This window comes from Colletotrichum paranaense (assembly GCF_030867605.1).
Source record: "Colletotrichum paranaense strain IMI 384185 chromosome Unknown Scaffold_4.1, whole genome shotgun sequence".
Classification (NCBI taxonomy): domain Eukaryota; kingdom Fungi; phylum Ascomycota; class Sordariomycetes; order Glomerellales; family Glomerellaceae; genus Colletotrichum; species Colletotrichum paranaense.
In genome coordinates, this window is record NW_026848962.1 from 168,166 (window position 1) to 191,738 (window position 23,573).

At 53.6% G+C, this 23,573-nt stretch overlaps 9 protein-coding genes across 9 annotated transcripts; 3 read left to right on the forward strand and 6 right to left on the reverse strand.

Annotated features, from left to right (window-relative positions):
• Positions 1-2,302: 2,302 nt before the first annotated feature.
• On the reverse strand, positions 2,303-5,258 carry CPAR01_05038 (La domain-containing protein; the record flags this gene model as incomplete). Its single annotated transcript, XM_060489317.1, has 3 exons — positions 2,303-2,708; positions 2,778-3,838; positions 3,906-5,258. 3 exons carry the CDS (start codon positions 5,256-5,258, stop codon positions 2,303-2,305), a joined length of 2,820 nt encoding a protein of 939 aa, XP_060350783.1.
• A 489-nt stretch (positions 5,259-5,747) lies between these two features.
• On the reverse strand, positions 5,748-6,344 carry CPAR01_05039 (uncharacterized protein; the record flags this gene model as incomplete). Its single annotated transcript, XM_060489318.1, has 1 exon — positions 5,748-6,344. The coding sequence occupies one exon, from the start codon at positions 6,342-6,344 to the stop codon at positions 5,748-5,750; it is 597 nt and encodes a 198-aa protein (XP_060350784.1).
• A 1,156-nt stretch (positions 6,345-7,500) lies between these two features.
• CPAR01_05040 (uncharacterized protein) lies at positions 7,501-8,025 on the reverse strand (the record flags this gene model as incomplete). Its single annotated transcript, XM_060489319.1, has 2 exons — positions 7,501-7,861; positions 7,961-8,025. Coding segments are annotated over 2 exons (426 nt in total), but the record flags the coding sequence as incomplete, so codon positions are not given.
• A 2,751-nt stretch (positions 8,026-10,776) lies between these two features.
• Positions 10,777-12,068, reverse strand: CPAR01_05041 (uncharacterized protein; the record flags this gene model as incomplete). The annotated part of the gene is made up of 4 exons (XM_060489320.1): positions 10,777-10,929; positions 10,991-11,141; positions 11,511-11,631; positions 11,846-12,068. The coding sequence occupies 4 exons, from the start codon at positions 12,066-12,068 to the stop codon at positions 10,777-10,779; spliced, it is 648 nt and encodes a 215-aa protein (XP_060350786.1).
• Positions 12,069-14,034: 1,966 nt separating this feature from the next.
• CPAR01_05042 (uncharacterized protein) lies at positions 14,035-14,394 on the reverse strand (the record flags this gene model as incomplete). Its single annotated transcript, XM_060489321.1, has 1 exon — positions 14,035-14,394. A coding segment is annotated over one exon (360 nt), but the record flags the coding sequence as incomplete, so codon positions are not given.
• Positions 14,395-15,500: 1,106 nt separating this feature from the next.
• On the forward strand, positions 15,501-16,815 carry CPAR01_05043 (uncharacterized protein; the record flags this gene model as incomplete). The annotated part of the gene is made up of 2 exons (XM_060489322.1): positions 15,501-15,967; positions 16,035-16,815. Coding segments are annotated over 2 exons (1,248 nt in total), but the record flags the coding sequence as incomplete, so codon positions are not given.
• Positions 16,816-18,596: 1,781 nt separating this feature from the next.
• On the forward strand, positions 18,597-20,207 carry CPAR01_05044 (helix-loop-helix DNA-binding domain-containing protein; the record flags this gene model as incomplete). The annotated part of the gene is made up of 1 exon (XM_060489323.1): positions 18,597-20,207. One exon carries the CDS (start codon positions 18,597-18,599, stop codon positions 20,205-20,207), a length of 1,611 nt encoding a protein of 536 aa, XP_060350789.1.
• A 245-nt stretch (positions 20,208-20,452) lies between these two features.
• Positions 20,453-20,884, forward strand: CPAR01_05045 (uncharacterized protein; the record flags this gene model as incomplete). The annotated part of the gene is made up of 1 exon (XM_060489324.1): positions 20,453-20,884. The coding sequence occupies one exon, from the start codon at positions 20,453-20,455 to the stop codon at positions 20,882-20,884; it is 432 nt and encodes a 143-aa protein (XP_060350790.1).
• Positions 20,885-21,125: 241 nt separating this feature from the next.
• CPAR01_05046 (uncharacterized protein) lies at positions 21,126-23,420 on the reverse strand (the record flags this gene model as incomplete). The annotated part of the gene is made up of 3 exons (XM_060489325.1): positions 21,126-22,083; positions 22,140-22,536; positions 22,589-23,420. 3 exons carry the CDS (start codon positions 23,418-23,420, stop codon positions 21,126-21,128), a joined length of 2,187 nt encoding a protein of 728 aa, XP_060350791.1.
• Between the last annotated feature and the right edge of the window lie 153 nt (positions 23,421-23,573).

Consider the following 23,573-nt stretch of genomic DNA (forward strand, 5'->3'; position numbering starts at 1 on the left):
TACTTGTAGGTTCCCTCCGAGATATGAATCTACCGCCTGGATAGCAATTGTTTGCTGAGTCCCTATCCAAGCAAAGTAGCTAGCTAGCAGGAAGTGGATCCGGCGCCTGAATAGGTACTCGAGTTTCAACAATCATCGACAGTGACACACGAGGAGGAGGAAATAGTTCTGACATCCAACTTCACCGTGCAGACGCCCGGGCACCGACACGTGCGTAACAGATGAAGAAGAGCCTTTTGTTATACCCTATCCAACCTATTTTCCCCCAACAATTCTTATCAGTTTCTCAGATATACCGACATGTAAAGCGTTTCTCTCAAAGTCATATGATGAATTGGGGGTCGGTTTCGAAGTGGGCGGGCGCCTCGCCCACACCGTTTGGGAAAGAAATTGGTAATTTGTGTCTGCCTAAAGAAGACAAACATGGGCTTTCAAATAATAAGAATCCCAATTACGTAAAGGCTACATGCTGACAATAAGAGGGAGCTCTCGTCGTGATCATCCTTTCCTCTTCTCGGTGACAATACCCCTTGATAAAGTGCCAGACTAGGACTGGGCATTGACAAACTCGTACAACTGTAATAACACTCATGGAAAAGTATACTCCAGCGAGTCAGTAGACATTGCCCGACGATCAAGAGGCATACATGGGTTATATACACAAGTCAACGTCGATACCTAGATCCTGCTGTTGGAGTGCTGGAAAAGGATCACGCACCAGCAACTTCGAGACCTCGGAGATGCCGTTCCATCAAAAGCAAACGACGACAACCGGGGTAGGACCACAGTTCAATCTCTTGAACAGTTGAGAACAGCAACTTGCCTACCCCGCATGATACCTCACGACTGGAACTTCTCGACCCCGCAACCAAACACCACCGTCCCCAACCGCCGCTGGGAGATCGTGATATCCATGTCCACAGCCTTCTTACCACCATGCAAAAGCCTATGAAGAATCAAAACATACAACACCAGGTATTCGCTGGTCGTCACCGACCCAACTACTAATCCGGCCCTCATTGGCTTATCTATGGGAGAGCGGACGGGATCCCGAGTTTTCCAATGGGTATGGTCGTATGTGGTGGTTTGAGGGTCTGAGGTCGAAGATATCGTCGGAGACCACCATGCAGGAGGAGCAACATGTCGGTTCCCCTCTTCCACCACCCTGTTCACACATATCGAGAGTTGACTTGTAGGGGGTGTGTCGCCACAGCTAGAGTGGATAAATCAACTGCCAGTGTCTGGTTTCAAGGGATGTTCGACCCACTGCTCTACAGCCCAGCCAGGGAGGAGGAAGACAGCGCCTCTTCCGCGATGAACTCACCCACAACGACGCGACACGACTTCAAGTTACACCATGTGAACGCCATATACTCCGATTTATTCATTTTAAGAGGTCCTATTCATGCAATACAGCATCAGCTCGACTGATTTTGCCTGATGATGCCGTCTCTTTCTTTCCCTTTCCCCCCCAACCCCCGTGTGTGCTCATGAGCGAATGAAGGAAGGAAGGGAAAAGAAGAAAGAGGAAAAAGTCTAGTAGAACACCATGGACCATTGCCTCCAATTTCTTGTGACCGCTCGAATGCATTTCATGCCCATAAACCTTCCCCTGTTTCCCTGTTTGTGTTTTCCCAGAATAAAGCATGCAGAAGCTATGTGCAGTTAAAAAAAAAAAGGTAAAAAAAGAGGAAGAAAACTTTTTTCTTCGTCTAGCAATGAGGCGAGGGGAGAGAAAGGAGGTACTTCAAAATCCATCCATAATGAGGAGAAACCGCCAAATGAAAGTAAGACCGATCCATGACTTGTCATCTCGGACCTGTATGCCGAGTTACGCCGGAGAAGAGACTTTCATCAACCCGTGTCCGAAGCTGTCTTTGAGACGAAGCTTCTACATTCCAACGCAAGAGGGGCGAAGCCTTCCTCTTTGCCTCATTTTTGCCTCTGATTATTCCCCCCGTCCCAATTAATTCCGAATCAAACCTCCCATGGGTATGTCGCTGGCCACCTGGTAGCATATCTCTCTGTGCTGCGGCCCATCCCCCTTTGTGAGAAAGAAGCAGATAACTTTTCCAACCATTCGAAGACGACAACAACTGCGACCTCGTCCCGAATGACCCCCAAAAAACGTCGCAGATTCAACGATACTGGGAATATGCGCTCGGTGAAATTGACCAAGACGGAGAATCGAGCGACCGCAACCTAGGTGGGTCTATCGCAGCTTGTTGTGGAAAAAATTCCAACAAGAGTTGCCCAATTCGTAAGACATCCTCGTCATTGTAATCGACCCAGATGCTACCTCTCAAGGGGTCTCGGCTGTCGCAGCTAGCCTTTTCGCTTCTCCATAGAGAGACTCCAGATTGTCCAGAGGGTATTTTTTGTCCTCTTGTAAGACCGCTTCATAGTATGCAATCAAGTGCTTGAGGCCAGTTGTGTTGATGGTTCCCCCAGTGGCGTCCGCCACTGCATATGCCCGAAACTCCTCAAACATCTCCAAATCAAAATGCCGGACCAAGAAATGAGACCAGAACCGATAAAGGGATTTCATGTCGCCGGGAATTTCCCCGGCTAAAGTATCTTGCCGTTGGGAGAGCGCGCGCAGACGGAACTCAGGGAACGGGATGTCGTCGATGGGAGACTCTGCAACCGAGTTCTCCCCTCGAAACCGCATCAGCAAGTGTGCGCGTTGCGAAGGACTCGACAAGTTGCTGCTGTCGTCACCACATCCTGATGCTGCCGCCTCGCTGCCACAGCCCACGACAATGCCTTCGTCCAACTAGGACTGGAGGGCTTCAGCAGGCTGAGCGTGGTTTCCGTTCGTCAAGGGTGCGCTCTCTGTGTGGGCAGAGCCATTGACGAGGGGCTGGGCCTTCTCCGTCTCCGCCGAGGCCTCGGCCGTTTGCTCGGATGCGGGACCGGGCTGGAATTCGGGGACTTGAGCAGAAAGCTGTGTCTCGGCAGCATTGCCGTTCACAGTGCCGTTCGGCTGTCCACCCTGAGCCTCGGTGGGGTAGGCGACGTAGGTATTCTCGGCACCATTGGGGTAGGCAGCAGTCGGCGAGATAACAGGGTAGTCGCCGAGCATGCCGTGGTCGTAGTGAGCGATGGCGTGAAGGGAACGGGGGTAGAAGTACTGAGGTCCCTCGTTACGGGCAGCATCGAAGCGCAGCTCCATGTTAGGGTAGACGAACTTTTGCCAGTGGGTACGAGATCTCAGTCTCTCAATGCCATCGTCGCCGACAACGTAATCCAGCTGGGGGCACTCGGCAATAATTGCGCGCAGAGTCTGGGCATCGGCCACCGAACGAACCCTTTGGAAGCCGAGGACAAGCTCCAAGGGCACGAAACCCTGGCTGTCCATGTTCTTGCGCAGGTAGGTGTCCTTCAGGAGGTTTTCGACGGAGAAGTAGTACTCCATCTGAGGGATCATGATATGTCTCGTTTGCTCGTAGAATGCGGCATAAGAACCCGGGGTCATGGGAACTCCGTAATCCCAGGAGACCTGGTTCATGTTGGTCTGAACTTGACGCATACGGCCAGAGTTCGAAGGGCCACCAGCACCGCGGAACGCTCCAGAGCCATTTGACTGACCGCGGCCGCCACGACCACCGCGGGACTGGGAACCTCCGTAAGAGGATTGGAAGCTGCCGCCCTGGTGAAGGGGAGGGCTGGCGTACTGTCTGGGGCCTTGGGAGCCGAAGGAGTTGCCGTTAGACATGTAAGAAGACTGCTGAGTGTGCATGGGCATGTTTCCAGGGTGACCTCCACGGCCTCGGTATCCGCCACGACCCCTATCGCCGCGGCCTTCGCCTCTCTCTCTGACAGGACCGGCCTGCTCCTTTCCATGGGTTAGCATACATGTTGTAGACGGTATCGCAGGATAATCCAGGAAGAAATCAACTTACATTGGTGGCATTTGACTGCGACTCCTTGTTGCGCTCGCCAGAGTGGGGCGCCGTGGGCTTGCGTTGCTCCTTGCCGTTAGAGACTTCCATTGAGGCCCGCTTGTTCGCAACAGGGGGCTGAGAGTTGGCTCTGGCCGGAGCGTTACCGTCCCGAGCGCGGTCCCGAGCTTCGTTTCCAGCCTTGGTAGGGGCAGCAGTGCTGGCCGGCTTGTCAGCAGAGGCAGCAGCAGCAGCAGCACCGTGACCTCCACGAGAAGTAACGTCGCGTCCACCACGAGCACCACCTCGTCCTCCCCGAGAGCCTCTAACTGAGGGGATGGGGGTGGAGAACTGGACAGTAGGGACAAAGTCCATACGCTCCCACTTGTCTTTTGAACGTCCCTTGGCGCCGGCATCATCCTGGGCCTCGACCTCTACCCGCTCAACCTTCTCGGAAGGCTTGCGCTTCTCCTCCTTGACAATCTCCTTGACCGCCGTCTCAGGCGTAGGCCATGAGTGAACGTCGCCAACAGGGGGAGGGACCTCAGTCAGTCGGCTATCTCTCTCAATAACCCTTGAGCCGCGAGCACCGTTTCTTCTGGCGGCGGAATCACCATCGCCAGCCTTGCGTTGAGACTTGCCGGCAGCAGTGCCGTTGGTGGCTTCAGCGCCGTCAGCGGACTTGTTCTTCTTCTTGGACTCCTGGCTGTTGGGCCAGGTGTCAACTGGGGTAGATGCACTGGTAGCACCATTGGCGGTGGGCAAGGTCACAGAGGTCTTGTGAGCCGCAGTCTCCTTGCGCTGGGTCCAGATGTTGACCGAAGGAAGCGGCGCCTCAACGAGCTCAATCTTGGGCTCCTCCTTCTCCTGCTCTGCGGCCTTCTCCTTCTTCGCGTCCTCACTTGACTCTTTTCCGGCCTTGCCCTTTCTCGGCTTCCTAGAGCCCTTCTTCGGCTCGGCCTCGTCAGTCACGCGAGTAGATGCGCTTGCCGACCTCACGCTCTTCTCACTTCGGCGGGCAGAGGCTTCGGTAACGGCCTCCTCGTCATCGCGTCGCGAGTCGGTGACGGAAGCGGCGGCAGATGGTGTGTTCGTGCTGTTGGCCTCTGCTTGGGCAGAGGAAATGTCCTGCTTGGCAGCCAGTTGGGCCTTGAGAGGGGTATTTCTCGACGACTCGTCGTCAACGGAGTCGGTGCTCTTGACAGCGGTGGGCTCGGCAGCCGGTTGTTCGCCATTTACTGAGCTCGCGGAGTCCTTGCCGTTCTCGGTGGTCTGGGCCGCGGGTGTTGTGGCCGCCTGACCCTTGGCGGCTTGAGCGTAAGAAAATGCAGTAGCCATCGTGTCTGATGCTAGGTCTGATGCAGAAATAGGCATGCCTCGAAAGACTATTGGGTATAAAGGACCAGGGAAGATGATCAACTGATCTAATCCTGCCAGGCCCTGAGGTAGTAGCCGCGAACGGGCTGTTGTGTATCCTGCTATTGGGTAAACCGAGGTTTACCAGCAACTCCTGAGACGGAGACAGACCGGAGAGGGCGAACCAAACCTCTCCGCGTGGTCCGAAGAATGAGTCGGTCGGCGGCCTGAGGTGCCGTGAAAGGAATCAGGAGCCGGTTGACGTCGTCGAAAGCCGTCAAAGATTGAGGTAAACGCAAGAATGTCGGGACGAGCAGGTGCTGCTGGTCCAGTGAAGCCGGAAGGTGGCTAGAGTTTTTTTCGGGGCGAGTGCGGAAACGAGCTTAGGACGAAGGCACGCGAGGACTGACGAATCAGTAGGATCGAGTGCGCGAACGAGATGGTATGAGGTGCGGTGGAAGCTGTGTTCCTCGTAAACGAAAAGGGGGGAGGTGGGTTGAAGGCACGTCAACGGAGTGTGTTTTTTTTTGGGTTGCGAGAGGCAAGCGAGGCGAGACGTTCCGGAGATGCTCGGGCTGCGGCGATCCAAAGAAAACGTGGAAGACGGTAAACGCAAGGCTTCGATTGGAGGAGGGCTTGGTTATTGGCCTGAGGGGTCTCGCTGGTCGTGTACGAAATGTCCGCTATTGTAAAATTGGCGAACAGAAAGGTATCGACCGAGCAGGACGAGTGAACAGAGGAAGAATGACCACAAGGATACCGGTAGGGCAAGGTTTGTGGAGGAGAGGGATAGAGAGAGAGAGAGATATGTGTGGTTGTGGGAGAGGAGGAGAAAAAGGCCCAGGAATAAAATCTGAGGCCCGAGTTTTTTTTTTGTGAATGAATTTTTTTCTTCTCGGGAAAGCCACTACCAGGTTGGCACTTGAGGTAAAAGGTGGAGGCAGCTTGGTTGACCTGACTTTTTAGCGGGGAGGGGGGGGGAAGGGACGCTGGCACAGCGGGTGATTGGAATTCTTTGGTGACTGACTGGGACCTGGAGGTTTGGGGTTGAGGGAAGGGACCCCAAGGCACTGACAATTCACTGAGATGCGGGAGGTGCTTCATCCGCGGGTTTCCATGTACGGGAGTACCTTGGTGATTCATCTCAGGGTATTTACCTTACAGGCGTACCTAGGCTTACCTTACACACTGATGTCAGGCAGGTTGGATGCAGGTCATTGTCGGTGAAGCAGGGCATGCACCACCTCATCTCATAGAAGACACGCCCAACCATTCATCAGACTTTATTACAAGACACCTAGCGTATAGGAAGACGAAGAGGTAGGTGGTAAGGTGAGGTAGGTAGGTAGGCAATTTGAAAGTCTCATTCATCCAGAGCATCCAATAGGTCCATGTCTCAGGCGATGTGCTGTGAGCAATGGGAATGAAAGGACGGGACGGGAGCAAACCGACCTACCTACCTACCACAGTAAGGTGAGGTGCCTCACGGTAAAAGTGGGAGAGCGCGCAGGAGGCCGAGGATGGAGGGGTCACCACCGACTGACGTGGGTTGGGGCGTCCAGGTGCTCCAGTCTTGTCTTTGACGGGGCGGGCGGTGGCCGAAATATTTCCTACCTGAGGCCGTGAGGCCGCTGGAAGGGACTAAGGCATGGTACCTCGCGAGACCTGGACCAGTCAGGAAACGCGGATACTCAAGGCTTCCGACGACATGGGTAGGCTTAAAGTGGCCGGCAACGGCAGAAATTGCCCATCGCTCCGACCCGGCAGGGCAGGGTAGACAAGCAAGGCACTGATTATTACATACCTTACCTTACCTTACCTTACGGGGTACGGATACCTTACACTAAGGCAAGGCAAGGTAGCAACAACAGGGCACAGGCGTGACAAGCAGGAAGCAGGAAGCAAGACGCACCGACGGGACCGGCATGACACAAAGATTGGTGGTGAAGGCAGCCCATCATTGGATCATGACCTCGGTGTAAGTCAGAAAAGGTTGGGTTGTGTAAGGAAAACACACGTTCAAAGGACAGTACTTGGACGAGAGGGGGACAAAACAAAAAACAAAACAAAAAAACATATACCAAATTACCCCTCCCTCCTCTCCTCTTCTGGTCAATGGCCTCCACCACGGTAGCACGGGTAGCCTGTAAGTGTTAGTCTTTGCGTAGTCACCACCTCGCTTTGCATCAAACCGAATCCTAGGATCTCTCTACCTTTTTGTGGTCATTGGATTGTTTTTTCGCCTACCTTCCCAACTCCTTTATCCGTATCTACCCCGGAAGTGGTCTGCCCGCTTCTGCTCCTGCTTCTTCTTCCTGCTGGCTGCGACCTTCTGCATGCGTGCCCATCCCATCCATTCCCCTCCGGTCCCTTGTCGGCTTTGGTGGGGTTGCGCGAATATAAGTCGGTTGTTCACCAGGCCAAGGCAATTTCTCTCATTTTTATCATGTGCCTTTTTGTGTGATGATCCTTCAGCTTGAGGCTTATTCGCCCGTGTCGCTTGTATCGTATGTCGCAGAGCGCTGTTGTCGATGTACAGACGCACCTCACAGCGCCGAAATGCACCGCACCTTCCGCTCGAGCGGGCAGATGGATGGTTTCGACTCTGCTGCAAGTCAGACCTATGTAAGTGGGTAGCTGGGCCCTTCGAGGGAGGGCAATTCCTCGTCTTGCCATTACTACCGTAACACATCAGCGTTCTCGTAGAAGTTGCAAATTACCTAAAAGGGACTCTTTGCGAATTCCAGTTGTTATGTCCAAAGTAAGGCAGGTGCGTCGAGGCGGTATGCACTTTCCAGTTACCTTTCGAATGGCAGGCGCCATTGGCTACATCGGTACGTACCTTGACGCGGAGAAAATGAAGACTGAGAAGCCCGCTTGACTCTTGGAATCTTTTCCATTTGCATATTCACAGCCCACGCACAATTCCTCTCTTTTGCAATGATGGCCGGTTGGACCGCATCTCCTCTGCAGTCTGCGTTGCATCCAATCCTCTGAATCTCCATGGCCTGCACTGAAGAGGGGAACGATGAGTGCGGCTACATTTCTTGCTGTTCAAACTCCATAATGTGGATTACATAACCGCGCCCCCCATCTGACGTTATACTTTACTTTGAAGCCCTTGTCCCACGAGCGTCAACTGAATCTACTTTACTATCTACAAGTACGAATACGCCGCATCACTGTGCCACACACACCGCCACAGAGCGTGTTCTTGGTCGTCCACCTTCGGCCGACCTTCTTTGAACGCTTTGTTTTCGGAACGACTTCCGGGCCCTTTTATGCACTGGAGGCGGGCGTACATAGTAATATGCCACGGTTTGATCCGTCGAATCCTCGGCCATATCAGTTGCGATGACCACCTCTCTCACATTGATCGTATTGGCTGCCTTTGTCATTCATCATCGACGCCTTTGAGGTCGATATTGGCAATATCAAAGACGATGATTTGCCATGTCCAGTCGCCTACTGAAACGCGGTGGGCAATTCCCGACCCCGGTCGAATTCTTTCCATCGTCTTCTTCATTTTGGTATAATCTGATTTTTCTTTTTTCGAACAACAACCCGGCCCACACCTTTGATACAAAGTTGCGCGTTCGTGGTTCACCCGACATAGCGCAGCCTAGTAATCCAATGCATTGTGCCCTCGTCTGTCTAGAGCCGAAAAGGCTTAGCAAGCCCTGTGCAGACTGTCAAAAACGATTCAGGCCAGCCACACTGGCTAGACACCTTTGCTTATACTGTCTCGACCTCCAGCCACCGCTCGAATGGCGTAAAGGGCACAGTTTGATGCAGAAAGCTGGATGATCTTACCCGGCATCCTTCGGAAGGAGCCCGTTCGGAACAACTTTTTGCAGGGAAAGCCAAGTGGGACTCGCGTTAACGACAGTGAGTCTCGCTGTCTAGTATATTGAATATTCGATGTTGATAGACAGGGCACAGGAGTTGTCGTGCCTCGTAACCTAGTCTCATCGAAAAAGCTCATCTAAGAGGGTTTGCGCACACGCGCCTGAACACGGGAATTTCGGCCAACAACCTGTTATTTCCCACTTCCCTCTTCGGCGAAGCTTCCCAGCCTCCCAGGATCCCATTTCACAATCAGTGCTTCTCCACCGGAACCCTTGGACAGTTATCTTTTTTTCTCGAATGAAGAGGACTGACTCGCCTTCCGAGCCTTCCTGGCCGTGCCGGGATCCACCGTCCGAAGTGGATACTCTTTCGGTGACTTTTCCATACCCCGTGAAAGCCTCTCTCTCTCGGCCTCTAATTACCATTTTTCTCAGCCTTGCAATGAAACCAACAGCGGGATTTGATAAGACCAATTCAGGGTACCCCTGAGCACTGGAAGTATCACTTGAGAGATGAAAAGAGACACGGAAATCACCACGCCATGTCCTTTTCTCAGGGTTCTCGGCAGAGGCTAATCCGTCGATCATTGTGGGGCCGGGCTGTCCAGAGACCCTTAACGAAGAAAAAAAGAAAAAAAGGAGAATACAAAAAAAAAACAAAGAAAAAAAAAACCAGAAGGGGCATTCACACACACGGCGCCTAAAGACCTCCAATCAGTAGTACGGGATACATCTGATGAAGAGCCGGAATCTTGTATGCCTGGAATTTTGCGATGTTTCTAAAATGCTACGTAGTTCCTTGTCTTTCAAGTCGAGAGTCAAGATGTGCAAGTGAAGCTCACTCCCAGCTTAGTCCCACGACTTTCCACCGAGACTGCTACCGTGCGAGGTGGGTGTGTATAGCCAGCAAGTGACCAGTCCTCACGTTCAGATTTGATGGTCAACTCAAGCCAGAACAAGAACATACGTCTTTTCGATGTGGAGAGATCGTCACTCGATGGCCATCATCCAAGAAGCACCCGGCAGAGAGAAAAACAAAGGCATTTCTTGAGCATACTGTTGAAGCCAGCAGAAGTTTATGCGCTACTTTTTGGCCATTATAATAAGTCACGACGAACGATCGAGATGGTTCACAACCTCGAATATCTTGACCGAGACAGAAATCCACCGGGCGAAAAGGGAAGCTCCAAGCCGAAGAGGAAACTTAGCCCCTGAAGGAACACGGTGCCCCTAGTTGAACTTAGGTATATGATCAAACGATGCCGGGTTTCTTCGAGAGTATAAGGACTCCTCACTGGAAGAGAGTTGATGTCCTGTCACTGTAGAGGAGTTGGCGACGTAAGCCGGAGAGAAAGGCTGTAGATGGGACTCAGATCCCAGACGGAGAACAAAATAAGATGATCGCGCCCGGAACACAGAATATCATACCAGGTCCGAGAGATCGATTCAAGACAAAGTCATGGCCTCTCTTATTAGTGGCGAGTGAGAGCGGCCAAGAGTGCAGCCGAACGCCCCGACTACCTGGTACATTTACGTGAACCACATTTCGACATCTGCCTTATTTCGACACTCTTTTTCGCCCACTCTGTATGCAAACATGAAGAACAATGCCGACTAGCTACCGTGGTACAATCATCCATAATCATTTTTCGTCTTCATCTTACAAGGTGTACATGAGAGCTCCAAGCTCAGCCCGTCATCCAGGCAGCAGCCCTTCTGGCGCCAAACGTGGTGGCCAGGCGCAGTCCACTCGAGCCCATGGGGAAGTAGCTGACTAGGTACCAAATAAGGCAAGCCAGTTGGATGACAGCCGAGATCAAGGTCAAAATGGTGCTGTGAAGCTATGTCGGAGTCAGCCGGCGTGCTTTCGCCTCGTAATGATGACAACGTCATGGAACTTACACCGAGAGAGAAGTACATGGAAAGCCCAAGCGATCCGAAGTAGGCAGCAGTGAAAGGCAAACGCTGGCCGGAGACAAGGTGTTTCACGTACGCCATCGGGCCCATGACGGCCGCGAAGGACGCCAGGAACAGGAGGGAGCCAAGTGTCCATCTGGAAAATGAGAATGTTAGCAACAGGTACGCAACTCGAAGATGGCGAACGCGAACGCCGTATCAACGCCAAGCCCTCCGAGAGGCCTCATCACGCCGTTCGATCACCGGATAAGGTGTTCATAACTAGCTCGCCATGCAAGATCATCTGGCATGAAAGGCGGGTAGATAGAGAGGGGCAAGGCTACATTCGGGTACGGCATAATAGGTACCGATCCAAACACACCTTTGTCGATCTGCCGCGCCGGCAACTAGCCGGGTTGATAAGCACCCGTGGGGTGATCCTCCACGGAAGCACGGAAGAGAGCAGAATCGCTTACGACGAGGCAAAGGGCAGAAGTTGGAGAGAAAAGGGAGCGAGGAAACTCACAGAATCACAAACTTGCGCGGCCGCACCGCTACTACCGGGAACAAGGCGAAGCAGATGACGAAGCAGGCAAGGGCGCCCAGGTTGCAGGCACCAAAAATGAGTAAACGATCCCATCGACTCACTGGAAGTGGAATATACAACGTTAGCATGGCTGTTTCGGAGAAGATGAAGCGGACACGACAACACCACCTCGTAAACCCGCCTGCTCACATGGCAATCCGAGACATGGGAAATCCACAACTAGAGGCCATGCCAGTTGCAGGGGAGCTGGAAGCTCAAGGATGAAGCTGCCAGAGGTGGTGGGACGGCGAAAGCATACAGACGAAATGACTCACGCGTTGCGAAGCCCTCCTCCTCTTCTCTCCTGTTGGCAGCAGGCAGAGGCGCGCCGGCGCCCTCGGTTGTTGGGAGCTGGATATAGCTGTTGTTTCCAAAGGGGTTGAGGGACTTGATCGAAGACATGAGACCGGACTGTTGCGCCGTATTGACGGGCACGTCCTGGTCCCGTCTTGACCAACCCAGTGAGTTCATCGAGTCTCTGAAAGAAGCGGACGCCATCGTAACGGTGGGATATGGGAGCCGAGAGATGCAACTATGACGTGCTAGACGCAGGTGTCGTTACTCCCGCGGAAACCAGATAAATAGCAAAAAGATGCACGCAAGAGCGGGAGCGTCCTCTCTGTGAGTCGAGCAGTATGTGGTCAAGTGACAGGCGGCCCTTGACAGTATCGGGGGCAGTCCGCTTGGAGTCGAGTTGCGGAAAGGCTGCTATTGGGTGGAGAGCGATTTCGGGGTGGCCTCCGTCGAGGGTGCTGGGAGAGCACGGGAGTAGATGACTGGTATAGCGCGGCAGATGAGCGTCAGGAAGACGGGTGTTGAGCTGCTTCTCCACAGCCAAGATGGTCAGCTTGGTTGATATACAGGGTCATGGCCCATGATGGAGGGGGAGTCTCGAAAGGCGCATACGATTAAATGTGCACAAGAAGGTGGGCTATTGAGAGACCACCTGTTCGGTTTGTGATGCGACGTAGGCTGGTCTTGATCTCTTGGTGGTGGCCTAGTGTCCGCGCGTACCGCACCGTGTCGTAATAACGTAAGTCTCCGAGGCAGACGCAAAGATGAACGCGAAGGCGAAGGCGAAAAGGCAAACGGCGAACGGCCTGAGGATGGAGGGGGGCTAAGGCGGCTGGTACACGAGGTTGATAGCTTGATGAAGGGGGTGGGGAGGTGATGGAACGGGACGGAGGTTGAGAGAGAGGCAGTCTGGCAGAGGAAGCAAGGCAGGGTGAGCTTGAGAATGTCTCAGAGCGAAGCAGCGCAGGTGTACCAGGTGCGGTTGAATTCGGCCAATCAGCGGCTGCATCCTTCCCCGGACACACAGACCACCTGTCGGCTGGAAGTACGTACCCATGATCCCCCGAAACCCGGTCTTTCAGCCAACCAACACAGCCACCAGCGTTATCGAATTTCTGGTCCAGCACCTCACCACACACTCACCTTGAGACCTCGACACACTTGAGAACATCCAGTTTCATTTCCTCAGAGTCTGGGTGGGTCCACAAGGTCATTCTTATCCTTAATCGGCAGCACATGATTGGAAGCCTTCCCCTACTCCACACCCAACCCGACCTTCCAGAGGCGCTTTGCAACCTTTACATTGGCGCAAGAACCGCGATTCTGACAGGTTCACCATCTTCTACATCGTTGATACAGTGCGGCTGCAGCTCTGAGACTTGCTGCTGGTAGCCGTGCAGGAGGGGGAAAGTCGAGGCCGCATCGAGTAGGTGAAGGCCACTTGGGGTAGGATTGCCGCCGGCACTCACTGCGGAGCGGGCGATCACATCTTGGCCAGGGGTGGGTTTTCCCAGCAGATATTCGTCCTATTATGCCGTAATGGTGGTGGTGATGATCTGAAGAGGAGTAAAACGCTTGGGAGACAATGTTTGGGATATTTGTCACTGCCGCTGGCGCCGCCCATCTAATCACGATACTCTTCAGATGTTGAACCAAGTTCGCATGTATCTTGCGTCAAGAGCCCAAGTTACACACAGTATGTGTACGCCACAGGGGACAAGGTTCGAGAGTGGTGCTTGACATCACAGCGGCGGCCTCTCGATTGTCTAAGGTGCTTGCCTGACAGAGGCATGAGGGTGTGTGTGTGCATGTGTGTGTGCTACCCCAAGCGGGATATACCCAAGATATCAATGTATGCGACAAGACGGCGGTCAGGCTCTTTGTCTTTCTGTTAAGCGAGTTATAGTCGAGGCAGAAGGCGATAAGGCAAAGGTTGGAGGCGGTGAAGATGTTTGCACCCGTTCCAGATGTCGCGAGTTTCCAAGCTTCTGGCACACACAAGCCTTGTATCGACCTGGTGTGATATCTCAGATTCGCGGATAAGAGCTCTCCCTTCCATGCCTGAACTGAATGCCAACAAGCCGACATCTTGGGCGTCGACAAGGCTTCTCCTAGTAGGAATGTGTTTGCTGGCGGGGTTCGCGCAGGGCTCCAGAGCTACGTCGTCCAACTAGGAGTCAAGCCGGCCATGGACCATGAGCGCCATGGGTAAGGTGTTCTGCGGGGTGAATCGAAAACTGGTTTCTAAACAAGGCAATGCGAAATGAGACAGAATCCCATATCTAAGCCAAGGGCATTCTGGGGCGTTTCTGGCCTCGGGTTCCTGGCCGGGCAGTCTAGGAGCCATGGAGCAGCCCAGTTTTAGATGAGTTCGTGATGTCTTCTTTTGAGGGAAAGCCAGACATTTCAAGTGCATGACCACCTTATTCCTGCCGATCCTTAAGCAGGTCCCGATGAGCGTCGTGAGTCGTCGCGGCCGGCGCGGGTCCAGTAGGTGGGTTAGTTGTCTTAGCCGTCTGACTTGGAGGCATCACGGGGTCCGGGCTGCCCTCCATCTCATCCCGACTCGGACCAAGAGGCTGGCAAAACGTCCCAGTGAGGATAGAATGGGGGTGCCACCCCCGGAATATGGGACGAGTCAGGAGATGCAAGTGAAGTGACAAGCCTCATCCAGATGATATACGGAGTAGTGTGTGTTAATAGAAGGCGGTCTTGATATAAATGCTAGCGCGTTTCCCTCTGTACCGGAGAGAGAGAGAGAAAGGAGGAGGAAAGAAGAGAAGAGGAAACGATTGAGCAAACACAATCTCAAACAACAGAAACGACCGAATCTCGACTCTCGAGTTACGTGGGAAAACACAAATCAAGAGGAGGTAGGTGGAGATGCCCCGTTCTGGGAGTTGGCAAACGAAACAGAACAGACAGGACCCAAGAGGGAAACGAGAGTTGACAAGGGAGGACAGAAACAACCAGCCGAGATCCGGACCCAATACCCAATACCCAACACCAATGCATCAGAGGCCCCAAAATTCCTTACCTTTACCTCGACTCACCGACGCACAAACCATCGATACAAGACACAGTAGGAACGCTCTCATTCGTACCAATACAGGCTCACCATCGCAACTTATCAACACCGACCTAGACGCTGGGATAGTAGAGCAAAGAGACCAGGAAGTACGAAGTAGACAATACCTACCTACCTACCTTACACACAGTCGGACATCACCGCCCGGGTTCTCTGGAAAGTTGGAACGTTTGAACGTAAACTTGGTCACTGCTTAGTGATCCCGAATACGTTTGCGCGAGTTATCCAAGATTTCCCAAGCCGCCGGGTCCGAAACCCCTGCGCAACGGCGTCGACAATTCGGGGAGCTCTCACTCCGGTCTTTTCTCAGAGGAGAGCACGTTGCGTCCGTCTCGCCGACGACCCTGTTCCTTCCTTGCTTCTGGACCGACCGGGAGCTTTGCTCCAGACATCGGCAGGCCGAAACCTAATTTTGCCTACAGCGCCAGCAAATAACGGCGACACTTGGAGCGACAGCAATCAACCCACTTACGCAGTAGGTCCTATTTCGAGAGACAAGTACTCTGTACTATTCTCTGTACTCCGTACCTACCTCTCCAAACCAAGTTGGAAAGAACCTAAGGCAACGCGTTCTGCCTGCTTGCCTCTTCTATCTTGCTCAAGACACTGTCTTGTGCCCTGCTTTTCCGCGCAAGAAATCACATCTGTGTCTACGACACTACCCTGATATACCTTACCTTGCTACGAACACCAACCTCACTCACCTTCGCCCTAGCAGTGTGCGAAAAGACGCGCATCTAGCGATCGACAGGGATCACCGCTCACTACCACTCCGAGCCGGTTTCCGACTCCCATCTTGGCCCTTTCTCCTCTGCAGGCTTCTCCAACTCTCCAGTTGCACCTGTGGACCTTTACGGTGTACCCGCACACAGGCCGCATTCCCCACGGAGGAATTATTTCGTCCTACCTGGAACAAACACTCCCAAAAAACCGCCCCCAACCAACAATACAGGAGACCCCAGAAACCGCTGCACGTCAACCGCACCGCTTTCCCGGGAACTACCTATCCAAGTGAGTAAACGCCACTTCACTTTCACATCAGACATTATTCAAACTAACCGCCCGGTGTTTTTGCGTTGAAGATCCAGAGAGAAAGACATACTTGGTCACTCCCTTTTCCTTCTCCTCCTTCTCCTCAACAAGGTTGGTACACTGCTTTGCGCATCCTCCAATCCCCTCCCCCTTCCTTATAATGTAGCCTTCCTCACCCCCCTCGTTGAGTTGTATTCCACGACTCAGCCTCACAGCCGCTTCTTCCGCCACACATTTATTATACATGGCATCCCCGCCCTCTTCCGTTCACTCTCCTTGCATCGCATCCATTCACTTGCTCTTCTCTACCTCCCTTGTTCCTTTCACTCCTGTGTCGCGGATATCATATCTGACTGGCTCAAATCCAAGCAGTCGACTGTCACTGTAAAGGGTCCGACAACCACCGCAGCAAAGAATCCCACCTGTCTCCGACCCGTCCGAACCGGCGGCAACCCATTTCGTCCGTCGCACTTTCTCACGCACTCTCGAGCGTCACCGCCAATACTTCAATCCGCCATCCCGCCTACCTATACTAGTGGGCACTTCACAGCAAGCAAGCAGACCAGGAAGCAAGCATCAGCAGTGCCAAGTACGGTAGCAATACCAAGAAATCAGCACACCATCTTTTCCTGGTATTGGACCCCTCCCTTCTCTTTCTATCGACAAGAGCTACTTTCCACCACCACCACTACCACCACCACCGTTATCCTCACGCTCACCTCTATTTCCTTCTTGTGCAACGTCAAGCGTCAGGCGGAAAGCCGAGCCAAAGCGTTGTTCTCGTCACCTCTCGAAAGGAACAGCAGCTACCGTGTAAAGTCGGGAGACTGACCTGGGTGAATATTACCCACCACCCATATTCTTCTGTAAGTCAGCATCCGTGTCCCATCACTGCACCTCGTCCGTTCTCCTTCGCGTTGCTCTTATTCCCTTTTCGCCCCTCGGCCCACGGACCGGACTGCAGACATGTCATGCTCGATAACACAAGCACACCTCGAGGTCCTGAACCACAAGTTGTCTTGTCCCATCCTGGCAAACCCTGCCTGCTGTGAACCCCTTCACGACCCCTTGTCTCTGGGCCTGGATCACCCAAGCCTTGAGGCGTGCTTCACACCGTCAAAAGTATCCGTATTCATTCCAGCAGAGGTGTTCTAACCTCCCTTGCAGCGGACGCGTCCCATTTTTATTTCCTGAGCAGACGCAAAAGACGCTGCACCTCCGTCACCAACCAAAGATAACTCACCGACACGAGCTTTACCTTTTCGCTCCCCCACAGCTTTGGTAGAGGTAAGGTGAAGCCGAAGAGGGTCCTCCCCAGCCCCAGTCCCAGTCCCAGTCCCAGTCCCAGTCCCAGTCAGTCCCCGTCCGTCCCCGTCCCCGATTCTTCTTTCCCCCCAAACCTACCTTACCTTACTCACCCTAAGGTACCTCAAGTACAAGGTACTTAGGTACCCCTCGCCTCTTCCCCCGCCCTCGCCCTCGGCGTCTGGCATCGGTCTCCCGCATGGGCTTTCCTTAGCACCCCTCCCATGTACGAAGTACGGATAATCGTGCACTTTAACAAATACTTGACACTACACACGTCCTTCTCGTTCAACACAGTCCTAAACTAATTATTCCCCAGCCCAGTCCAGTGCAGCCGTAGCGCCCAGCCCCGAGGCTCCTACACCAACTTCTTACTCATACCTACTTTCGCTCACCCGCAGCCCGCATCGCACCGCCTGCGCACCACACTACAAACCCCCGACTCCCCGACAACGCATTTCCATCGCAACTTGTCAAGACTCAACTCTCTCCTTCTTCTTCTCCTTCTCCTCCTCCTCCTTCACCTCACTCCAAGACTCGACAAACACTTGGTCTTCTATCGCTTGTCTCCGCTCCTGCGAACCAACAGGCAGCGATTTCCTGCTCATCTTTATACACTTGTGCGACAGGCGACCTAGATCGCAAACCTTGCCTCGCTTACTCCCACACTCTCGCACTCTCAGTCTCTTTCGCGCGCACACACATACGCACCCCTCTTAACCGCCTTTCGGCTCGCTACCATCTACGACGCCGGCTTCCCTTACTTAGGACGCCATCCCCGCACCTTCCATATCACTGTAGTGAATGCCCGTGTAACAACGGTTTTGTGTGCTGTCGACCAACATTACATATTCCCGGCATTTTCCCTTTTGCTCGGTGAGTCAGTCCTGCCTTGGTCGCGCCCTCCTCCTCATACTCGCATTCCTCTCCCGCTCGCTCTCCCTGCCTATTTTGCCTAGGTGGCGTTCAAAACTGCCTGGGCCTGTGCGGAGAATATCCGCATATACAATCCCCGGTTCGTGTCTGCCCGAAGCAAAACTGCGCGCAGCGAACCTCGGAGCACCTTTGATTTGCGCAACCTGACCATCATATTCGGCCGCAACGCTGACGAGTCAACTCACTACAGCTCTAACCTCTCCGGGTCAAACTTTCTCGAATCATTCCAGCATAACAGCGCAGCCTGCAACTACGCTTCTTGACGAAAGAGGCGGTGTGAGCACTACAAGGTCAGCGAGACCTCGCATCATCGCCGATCCAGCATATCCTTGAGGCGGATTCCAATTAACGCCGTGTCAACAGTACACACAATGGCACAGCACGGCTTCGGCCAGTTCAACGGTGGCCACGGTGGAGGTGGTGGCGGCAGCATCGATCCCAACGACTTGGCCATGGGCGGAAACTATGGATCATCCTACTCCAACAACTACAACTCCAACTCGGGGAACACAAATGGGTTTTCGAGCGGCTCTGCCCTCTTCGGAGACGATGAGCTACTCGACGGCCTCGGAAGCCCGACCGAACAGCCGCTACATGGCCACGGCCAGGACTTTGGTAGCGGAATGTCAAACATGGATATGGGCTTCAACCAACCCATATACGGCTCTCATCATGGCCTAGACCAAAATCACATCAACGGCTACTCCAACACCCCCGACGGTGACCCCATTCAAAGCCCTTTCGTGCACAGCTTCAACAACTCGGGATTCGCCCAGATGCACCACCGCCAGGCCCTCGGCACGTCGCTTCAGTCTCCCATCTCCTACTCGGGCTCGCCCTTGGCTGGGTCGGACCTCACTGGTGATGCTGCCGAGACCAACTACCTCAACGCCAAGAACAGAGCTAGAATGGCACAAGCTATGCAACGGAAGAGCTCATCTTCCAACACTCGCAGCCCCATGACTCCCAAGTCAGCAATGCACTCGGTACCCATGGCAACCCAGGAGTCTACTGGCTTCGGTCCTCAATCCATCCGGGCTCAAGGCATGCATGAGAAATCACCATCAGGAGGTCAGTGGATGCAGACCCCATCGGGAAGCATGGCGGCGTCATATGGCTCTGGCTTCTCGTCGCCTATTCAACCCGGCCTCGCTCAGCTCAACGAGGTCATGATGAAGGGTGGCACATCGATGCCCGCAAAGCTGGGGGCTCAGCCAGGTGGTGCGGTTTCCTCTCAAGAGATGAAGCGCAAGCGGCGTCGGGAATCTCACAACCTTGTCGAGCGACGACGCCGAGACAACATCAACGAGAGAATTCAAGATCTCAGCAGACTAGTTCCCGCCCATCGTTTGGAGGATGAGAAGATCCGCAAGATGATCCAGAACGGCACCCCGCTCTCGCCTACATTGTCCGGCATTTCCAACCCCTCTCAGGCCACTTCGGGTCTTGCTGGTCCTGGCGCACGCCGCGCAGCTGGCGCAACAGGCAATATCACGACCGGCCTCCCCCTCGAGGACAAGGACAAGGGTCCCAACAAGGGAGACATTTTGAATGGCGCAGTCAGCTGGACGAGAGATCTAATGTGGATGTTGCATCTGAAGTTGCAGCAGCAGGAGGAGTTGATGAACGCCATTGCGGAACTCGGCGGTCATTTTCCATTCGAGCTCACTGAGGATGAGAAGCGTATGCAAACCGAGTTGATGGAAGCCATCTCCAAGAACGAAGTTCCAGGATACTCTCGCACGACCGGATCTGGTCTCCGGGTACCCCATCACACCGACTTCCGCGGCGAGCCCATGAATGGCTCAGGCAATGTTGGTGACGGCACTTCTGTCAGCCCTGGCGCTACCAACGGCACCGGTCTCGCCAACGATCTCAACGCCGGCAGCGAATTTTGGAATGATCCGGATGATGACGACAGTGGTCCGACCTCGCTGAACTTCAAGGAGGAAGACGAGTTTGGCATGGACCTGACACAGTAGGACGGATTGTTAGAACCCATGACGATTTCCCCGTCGTCTTCATTCTGATCCTACCATGGTCATCTTCTCCTTTCAAGTTCCCGCTCTTTTTATGCATTCGCGCAGCCATGGTATCTTTGTTGCATCCAAGCGCGTTGGGGCGGTCAAGGATTTCGGTGGGCGACGGCGTTGAGAGGTCTCTTTTCAGTTACATGGGCGGCCAAAGGCTTACCAACAGCCAGTGAAGCACAACGTGGAGGAATGAGATGTGTTTTGGTCGAGCCGGCTCGGGGTTTACTCTTTTCAGGTTTTTAAGGTTTTCATATTTCGTTTCTGTTTTCTGGGTTTTTCAAGCATCATCATCATCTATCGGGAGACGTGATACCTCTGGGTCCGGATGGGCATTGCACAAGGTCTTTTCTTTTCTTTTTAGGTCATCTCTAATTCGCAGGGCGGGCGGGCATGGGGGATGGTTCGCGGGTTCAATATCTTTCAGGCAATCCTTTTCCCCACACTTGTTCTTACTCCCTGTCCTGGGATTATTTCTACAAATCTCTTCTCTCAATGCTTACACGCAGTCTCAGGTTCAACACATCTGCTTGGGATCCCTTGGTTTTGTTGGTTGGTTGTACCTTGGCGTGATTTATCTTCCAGATTTCGCGTGTCCATTTGGCGTTTGGCATGTCAGGGGAAAGTAGCTTCCACCTGCTTGCTGCCTCTTTTTCCCGCATACATACAATGATACCCTCCCTTCCTTTCCATGACGTACAAACGGCTGGCCTGCCGTACGTTCTTCTACGTGATCACACTAGCACAGTGCCGCGATTCATCTCTCTTCCCATGCTCTTCCCATGTCCGAGACTACTATCAGTCTGCATATCGTGAATTGTCCCTTGAAACCTGTTCATTACATGCAATGACGTGCGAGTGACCACACGCCTACCAGTGCCTCACACAGAGCAAATGCTCGCTCATCGCCGTCAGCAGGTTCCATGCCTCCTTACGCTTCATGTCTTCCTGCAACGCGATCCTCTCCAGTGCTGTTTGCCCGTTGAAATACTTCCACATGGCCTGCCACGCCTTGGCGACCTTGGGATCCTTGAATCGCTTGCCGATGGCCGCGAGGTAGAGGGACTCCTTGCCCGTCGCCTTCTTGGCATCTACGATGATGTAGGGGGGCATTCGCGCCAGATGCGGCGCCTCGTTGGTTGAGGGGTGATCCGTCGCCGTGGGCGGTAGCTTGCGCGCGTGCGCCGTGGCCTTTTCGGCCGCCTCGCGCTGCGTCTTCTCTGCGATACGTTCTAGCCGTGCCTTTTCTGCCGTTTGCTCAATGTGCGACGGGATGTAGGTCGCGATACCGCTGCCGAAACCGCCACTTCCACTGCCACTACTGCTGCTCCCTGTCTCAGACTTCCCGTCTGCCGCGTCGATTGCTGAGCCACTCAGTGGGTTGCTGGTACTGAGGGAGGAAGCATTCTCGGCCTTGCGCAATTCATCGCTTTCTAGCTTGTGCTCGACTTCGTAGATTATCTCGGGCCAGACAACAACGTAGGCGAATGTACACAGTTGAGTCACCCATGCACCACGCATGAGCCACGCGAGCATAGCGAGGTACGTGGGCCGATGAGCTTTACTCGGGCAGTAGTGTTTGTATGACCTCGGCGCGTAAGATAGCTCGGCAAGGAAGTTGGTGAGCGGCGGTGCGAGGGGGAACGTCTTTTGCCACTCGAGGCTTGCCCTAGAGAGGTTACGGGTGTCGCAATTCGGCGACATGATGTATGTGTCACGGGCATGGAGGGGTGGAATCGCGATAGCACGCCGCCAGAATATGAAGTGTTGCGCGTACTTGCGCACCTGGCTCAAAGTCAAGACGTTGCTCTGGCCTACTTGATAGAAACTGAACGAGCATTAGCACGAGTACATGGTGGGTCTTAGAGGGCTTTCACTACTTACGATTGCGTTGGCTTCGACAGTCGGGCGAACTCGACCATGGCTACAGTACTCGGATCCAAATCTGCTTGTAATTCGGCAATGATCTTCTTCTCGTCACCCATCAGCAAGAGGGCAAAGTTGCGGTCCAAGAAACCTGGCTCGTCTAGGGTATCTTCGCCGATGAATGAATTGGCAGTCGTCAGCCAGAGGCCTCTCTGTTCTGTCTGTCCATAGTTGTGCAAGTCCGTAACGTAAAACGGCACGGGAATCTGCACAGAGGGCGTGACTGGGCCCAGTGCTGTATCGAGCTGAAGGGCCGCAATCTTGTTCTGGGAAACGGCCTCGTAAATGTCTTGGACGGCAGCCGCGAGAGATGATGTCTGTAGAATCTCATCCCATAGCAGACTCATTTTACGCCCTGTATTAATGTCAGCACCTTTCATCCGATGGTACCACGTAACCTGGCTTACTATCTTCTCGTCCCTTGTCCTTCAGGGCTGAGATACGTTTCGACTCTTTCCACACGAATTCACTTCGCTGCTGGCAGTACTTAAATGCCTTGTTGATCTTCTTAATGATGTTGAGATAGAGTGTCTCGATGAGTTCTTTGGCCTCATGTTTCTTCGGGTTCAGAAAGAACACCAGATTGAACATAGTCATGGACGCCCGCTTGTCGTCAGGCTCGTCTTGCTGGGGTTGTTCTTCCTCCTTGAGATCATTTTGCGACGCCTCGGCGCCCTTGGAGGCATCTTCATTATCCTCATTTGGGTCGAAGTCGACAAATACCGCCGATTCCTCCGTACGCACAGACTTGGATCTCTCTGACTTGGCTTTCTTGTTCTTCTTCTTCTTCTTCCAGGTCCCACTCTCGGGGACGTGGATGGGATAAGAAACACAGAATAAGGGGTCCAGAGAGAGTTGGAAGAGCTTCTTGTGATACGCTCTCCCTGGGGTCAGAATGCTGGCGAGATCTTTGGTAGGAAACCCAGCCACATGCTCCCATGGGACGATTTGCGTACCATCTTCGGTGATTAAGTGATCATCTCCGGCAGTCCATTGCTGAAGGTCGTCGGCGTTAGCATCGGCGTCGAGGGATGCTGAGCCGGGCGCATTAAGACGCTCCAGTAAGATATCATCATACTCGGCCGAGCCGTCGGCTGGCTCATGATTTTTGGAGTGCGCGTTGGGCGGCAAGACAGTGGGTGGATAATGGAAGACGAAGTTGGGACCATCACGAGACCTGTTGATGACCAGCGCTACGGCCAAGAAGTTGGACGGATTCGGGAGCACGGGCGGCGCCATTTCGGAAGCGATAAGAGATCCAATAGCGTTTATGAAAGCTTATGACAGGGCGGTCAAAGGCTCCAAGATGTCAACGGTGCCGTGCCCGGCGATCATCACTCACAAGTCCTTACTGTGGCGGCTATGTTGCAATGATAGTCGACAAAACCTGGG